The following is a 6,764-nucleotide window of genomic DNA, read 5'->3' as shown; positions in this document are numbered from 1 at the left end:
TGACACGAAAAAGATCCAAAGCCCATAGTTATAATTGCAGCCACTCACTGGAAAAAAAGGAGCAGACAGTTTAAGGTGAACGTATATAATAATATAAGGCAACTTTTTTTTCATTTAAAATACATATAATGAATATTTTGGGATTTCTTTTGAGTTTTCAGTGAATTTTATTCTTTTCATTTTCATTTAACATGTTGCAAAAGAATTCTTTAAGTGATCTTTAATACATTTCTTACTCAACTTTGGCACCGATTAAATCAATATTACATGTATGAAAGAGATAAATTTGAAATTTGTGTTATTATTATTGGCATTTGATGGCTTTATATTTTATTATGTAGGCTTGTTAATCGATTTAGTTTACTCCATGTTGATCACAAGTAAACATGAAAATCAATGTCCCTGGTAACGTTTTTGAAAGACTTAAATTGATTTAGCAGTATTCTTCTAACATAAAAATAGAGGAATAGCATTAATAATGTTTTAACAGAAAGTAAAAGGAGTCAAATTACATGTTCTACTTGTAAACTAAAAGAAAGAAAATATTTCATTTATGCAGGATAAAAAGAAAATGATGAAGAGCCTGCAGTGTCAGTTACCAAAGTCATCTCGCTTATCACAGTATATCGAAGAGAATAGCGTTTACTGTGTAGATTTTATGTTACCTCTCAAGGATTTGGAAACAAGCCTTTTCAACATAGCCTCCAATCAACGATGGAGAGAAAAAATTCCGGAAGAGTGGTGTTCTTTTGGGATAGAAATCTATCAGGACAAACGTTCAAAGAGAATCCAGAAGACCTCAGAAATAACCCAAGTACAAGAAATTAAAAGTAAAGAACAGAGAGGCCCCGGTAAAATTGAGATTTGAAAGGAAATCCTAGATATGCTACGATATTATCACGATGCTGGAAAAGCTTTATATTTTAATGAAAACGGTCTGAAGGAAGAAATGATTATTGACGTACAATGGTTTATTGACGCTTTCAAACATATCATCACAGACGAGCTACATTTCAGAGGAATTCCTGGGACTCAGAGGGAGTGGAATGAATATTACAAAACTGGAAATTTGCAAGACGACCTTTTGTTAGAGATCTGGAGACATAAAGACGAAGAATTGTTTGATTACTTAAAGAAAGATACGAACTACCGTATTAGAGACGCGTCTTTTGAGAAAGATGAACTATATTTACAATATCATAAAAAATCACTTCTCAATTTTATGCAGAGACTTGGATTACTGGCTGCTGGTGGAGAATCCCACTATGTCCCGTGCATGAATCGTAAAGAAATAGAAAAAGAATTTCTGGACCTCATCAAAGAATCGAAGAGTAAATCATCTGTCCTTATTTATCAGTTTGAATTTCTGCCATTTTTCTTGTTCTTTCGTCTTGTTGTTGCTTGTATGCAAGAAGATGGTTGGAATGTTCTAGGAAATCGAGGAACATCTTGCCTCTACAAAAATGCTGCTTTGTTTTCGTATATAGAAAACAACATTGTTTTATCCGTCACTGAAGAATCTATACAACTTCAGGTGTTTTGTCCGATACAAGGACGTCCTTTGGAAACAGAAAAAACATGCATTATTCAAGGAAGAATAGAAGAGCTGTTAAATCATTTAGCAGGAACTTTTCAGAGAAAAATACAGTATGTAAGAGGCTTTAAACGTCGAACAGACAAAGAAGAAGTGATTTCTATCGATATAAAGGAGCATTTCTTACCTGCAAAAGACATTCCTGATAGAGTCATTCAAATGGTGTGTCCTTTGCATTCGATTAATGATCGGCATATCATTGATATCACTGAACTTACCAAATATTGGAAACTGTAGAGAAAGACATCGCCCAATTGTAACAAATTGAAAGAATTCCAAACGTTGCATTTTCGAATACTTCATAAAATTATGGTCTTCGTATACATGTTTTTCCCGTTTTGTCTAAGGTTCGAAAAACTTTTTGAATGCTTTTATATTTGATTGTCTTGCATGTTTTGCTCACTCATTTGAGAATGAAATTTTGCTTAGAATGTGCATCTTTATGTATATTGGCATTCAGTGTTTTGGTATATCATTAGCAGTTTAATCTCCAATTACTCATCACTAAGAATCCGTACAATTACATGAACTGTGTTTTTTATATTTTAAGTCTTCTAGATTAGCGCAATATGTTTACCGATGTATTTTGGATTATTTGTTATTCTTACTTACTATTTTACTATTGTACAGAGTGTACTTTCATTATGCTAAAATCTACATATTTATACAATGTGTAAATTCGGTACTGATAAAAGTGATATGTACCAAAAAAAACGAGATTTTTTATACAAATAAACTAGGAATGCCTGCAGCAAAGTTATTGCTCATTTCTCTAAGAACAACGAACCTTTGTAGAAAGGGTCGTGTCTATAATCGAAATATTCTGATTTCATTTGCAGTGGTTAGAGCATCTGCTCTATAGAATAACGAATTAAGTAGTTGGTCCTTACGTTGCAGGTTTGAATCCCGTTGTTGGACGTGGAGACCGGTCCATCGGATGAGGTCCCGTGTAACAGTAGAGGCTGGCAAGAAAAAGACCCCTCTTTGCTCCAGAGCCCTGCGTGCCGAGCATATGGCAATATTTCCAGCTCTCCACTGGAAGTGGTGGCGTCTCCATATGTGTAAAACATTCTCGAGTGGGACCTTTAACGACATACAATCAATTAATCAATATCGTAATTTCTATAAATAAAATAAATGCGCAACTAGGTTAAGGGCTACCCAAAGGTAGATCAGTGTATGCAGAGCCTCAGGAATTTGATTATGACGTCACAGTGAAATTGTACAAATGAATCTCGGCGAATAAATAATAATTTCCTTTTTCATATACTCTTACATACTTTGATTACTCATAATTATTGTAAATATAAATCAATGTGTAACTTATCTTGTCATTATAACACTATTTGAATGTAAAATCAAAGCCAACTTGATCTGGCTGTACTAACAGATATAACGTCATAGGCTAGTCTCTGTACTTGAGACGCATATAAAGCTATTTATTGGAACTGAAAATATGAAAATTAAATCTAACTCTGCGTGAACTGACTAAAATTGATTCAGATTTTTTAATGTATTAATCAATAGGTCACAGTCTTATTTAATTAATAGCTATAAGGTCTCATATAAAGCCGCAGTCATGCTTTTTATATTAGGAACGTACTACAATCACAGGTAATACCCCTCCAAAATTTCAAAAGTTCAACGATATCCGCTTGATTATAAATTATGATATTTTATACACATGTAGCTATTGTACCTACTATTTTGAAAAGTGCTGGGAGCAAATGTGCGCTGTTGATTTTTTCCGTAATTTTACATTTCTTCAATGCATATAGTGTAAATGCACATAGTTTATCAAAAGTCGGCTAAATTTTATATAATTCCTTGGCATCGAGAATTTGCTCCCAGCACTTTTCGGGTTAAGAAATTTGTTTTAAAGAAAACGCAATTAATTTCATAGTGAAAAATTATCCGTATATCCTTGAACTTTTACGATCTTTGCATCCCGACATTTTTTTTCTAATTTTAATCATGTCACGTGACAAACAGCTGATGTACGTGAAGAAGCTTTGGCCAAGCTCGGTTAAACCCCCATACATACATATACATTAGTATAATTGTCAATGAATTAAAACTCATGCTAATAAAAAAAAATATCAACATTATATAAATTTTTGGAATATTTTAAGCATATTTCCTATGGGCGGCCTTAACCTAGCTGCGTGCTTTTGCTTTTGATAAATACTGGTTAAATAGCAAAAATATACAATGTGATCATGGTAGGCAGATCAGCTGGCATTTTAAAATCAAAAAAATTACAACAATTCCTTTGACGTAATTAGCATAATGCATTTATATATGTTTAGTATATTTAAAATAATAAAGAAGGTAATGTTTTGGTTTTCTTTTGTCCTAAACATTCAAACATTTCAGAAACTGACATTAGTTGAGGTATGATTATAATAAAATGAATGAAAGAATGCGGTATGAAAAAAACCATATTTATAATTGAGACGTAATAAATTAATTAATATTGATAAATTTTCTATTTCAAACAGAAAAAGGTCCAAAAATCCCCCAAAAAACAGTGTCCACAACCTTTTTTTAGTTTTAATTCAGATATCGTATATATAAATACAAGGGTAAATTATTGAAACTAGGTTTTCCCCCAAATCTTTGTCAGATGATACATGTTGTCTGTATTATTTGAAAGAAATTTCACTACAAATATATATGTGGTAAAATACCTATTTTCCACAATTAAAAAAGGTAATAAGGAAAAAATGTGAAAAATGATTTGTATTTTTTTGCATGGTTTTCAATGACTTAAACAGAACGAATTTTATTTTTACTTCACTGAAAACATACTGAAAACGTGTATGGCTTTTATGTTTTTGTTTTTGATTGTTTACATTTTAAGGGTTTAATAAACACTCTGCTCACTCACATAAAAAAGCTTCTTTGCGGTTCTACAAAGGAAATATAAATGCTATGAAAAAAAAAAAAATAATAATTCTAGCATGGTTTGCGGGAAATACTGGACAAAAAAAGACACTTCAACTTGACATTTTTATAGGGATAATAGACATTTATGTCATTAAGAGTAATCTCTTTTATCAGATATCAATGTACCTTTAGATTAAAATATAAAGATTAAACTAAATTATCTTAAATTTTATGATAAATTTAAATAGATGGATATTGAGATAACAAACAGTATTCAATCTCAATGTCCATTAAACAATATAAAAAATAAGAGCAGAAAAACAGGACCTCCGAAATAGAGTTGGGATCAGGTCCCATGGAGGAGGGCATCCCCTTGCCCCCGTCACACCCGCCGTGTGCTTGTTGTCATGATCAGGAGATAACAGGAAAAAATCCTTTAAATTTATTTAAATAATGGACAACAATTGGTATGAAGAACGTCAGTAGCATTTGACTCAATGATAAATTGTATTTGCTGACAATCATTGATCGACCATAGAACTTACGAAATGATGCCTTTAAGCGAGACTGCTGATATTCTTGTTTCATCAACCTGCTTGTCAATTTTATCTGTTTAAGAAATTGCCATACGTAAAGCATGCTCTTGCGTATCGAATCAACTGAGAATATATATCCGATAAGGTGATGAAGGTATATTGCTGCATAAGTAAGGAAATTACATAAATAAAGTAAATCTCTAAAAACTTTTTTAATTGTAATCTGGGATGCATTGTCTAATAACGAACATCTGTATATCAAAAAATATTATGTTGTAAATTAAAGGAAAATAATGTTTATAAGTGTGCAAAAAATAAAATGTTTTTTCCAATAACACATTGATTTTATAAGTCAAACATGGTTGGACAAACATGGAATTTTAAGAAGTGATATGAGATAGTTATACTGATATCAGCAGAATAAAACCTCCAATTTTCTTAAACCTTGTAATGAAATAAATGAAAAGAGTGGCTAACTTTATGTTGCACTCAAGCGAAGTTGGACAGAACTTCAACGACTATATGACAATATGACTATAAAGTGATATTTTGTAAAAATGGACAATAAAATTTTATCACAATCGGCAACATCAAACTTACAACTTTGCAATTTTATATATAACTATTCCATGCGATAATTCACTCCAATTTTTTGACTTTACTGAGAGCTGCTCTTTTTCAAGGAAAATAAACTGTAAATTCAATGGTTTTTGTATTAGTTATTTGAAAAATTGTTAAAATGTTCCGATGGTTCACACATATACCTGGAAGTTATATGAAATGGATACTTGAGTCTCAAAAGACAATACCAAATTTCCAACAATCTTCTGGAATTTCAATCGTAACCAATTGCACTCCGCTGTGAGCAGAGCTATTTTTGTATTCATGTTAAGCAGAATCTGTTCAAATCTGAAAGGAAGAAAAGCTGACCAGGCCTTCAACTAGCAATAAGATATATCGACGACGTATTATGAATTAACAATGGTGGTTTACATTCATATGTGACATGATATATCCTGTAAACTTGAAATTAAAGATATACGGGTCTACAATCTGTTGATACTTGGATTTTTAATAGAAAAAGACGTTATTACATATCTAACAACAAATGTTTATGATAAAGTTGATTACTATGGTTTTTTTTATGTCAACTCCCCTTCCTTATGCAGCAATATATATCTTTGTCATGTTAATCACATAGAGCATTTTCTACATACAATTTCTAAAACGATGAAAGTTATTGACAAAGAAATCGATGACGCAAAAAATCAGTAGCCTCGTTTAAAGTCATCACGTCGGTGATTGATTTTGTCAGCAAATCTCAATTATGTCACATGCTGAGCGACTTTTTTCATACTGAGTTGTTTAGGGATTTATGACAAGGAGAACATGACGGGTGGCCAGGTGCCAGGGAAAGCTTTTTCCTTCATGGAACCCCAAACTACCTCTGAGTTTTGGAGGTCCATGTTTCTCAGCTCTTTTCTGTAGTGTTTTATTGACTTTTTTCTGAAAACTGTTTTTTCCCCCCTATATTTCATTCTTTAACTGTTATTTCCTGAACCAATAATTTTAAAGTTGAATGGACTTTGAGATCCATACTGTTCATCATCTGCACATATTTCATTGGTTAAAAACTGGGAAAAACCGAACTGTGATCAAAAAAGGGGCTTTAAAAATAATCTTTACCAGTCGTACTCGAGCAACAAACGGCTGTAAAGTGGAACAAATCTTGGGCATTCCTTTGC

General features: G+C 32.1%; 1 protein-coding gene across 1 annotated transcript; it reads left to right on the top strand.

Moving 5' to 3' along the window:
* Positions 1-6: 6 nt before the first annotated feature.
* LOC134249553 (uncharacterized) lies at positions 7-2,345 on the top strand. The gene is made up of 2 exons (XM_062731886.1): positions 7-75; positions 560-2,345. Exon 2 carries the CDS (start codon positions 884-886, stop codon positions 1,829-1,831), a length of 948 nt encoding a protein of 315 aa, XP_062587870.1. The 5' UTR covers positions 7-75; positions 560-883; the 3' UTR covers positions 1,832-2,345.
* Positions 2,346-6,764: the final 4,419 nt, after the last annotated feature.

This window comes from Saccostrea cucullata, unplaced genomic scaffold (genome assembly GCF_032062105.1).
Source record: "Saccostrea cucullata isolate Sc308-1 unplaced genomic scaffold, CSIRO_AGI_Scuc_v1 ctg16931, whole genome shotgun sequence".
NCBI lineage: Eukaryota > Metazoa > Mollusca > Bivalvia > Ostreida > Ostreidae > Saccostrea > Saccostrea cuccullata.
Note: the sequence above shows the minus strand (reverse complement) of the source record. Positions and strands in the feature narration are given on the sequence as shown.

Excerpts from the sequence above, each read along its gene's own strand:
- LOC134249553 (XM_062731886.1), top strand. The coding sequence starts at position 884 with ATGCTACGATATTATCACGATGCTGGAAAAGCTTTATATTTTAATGAA.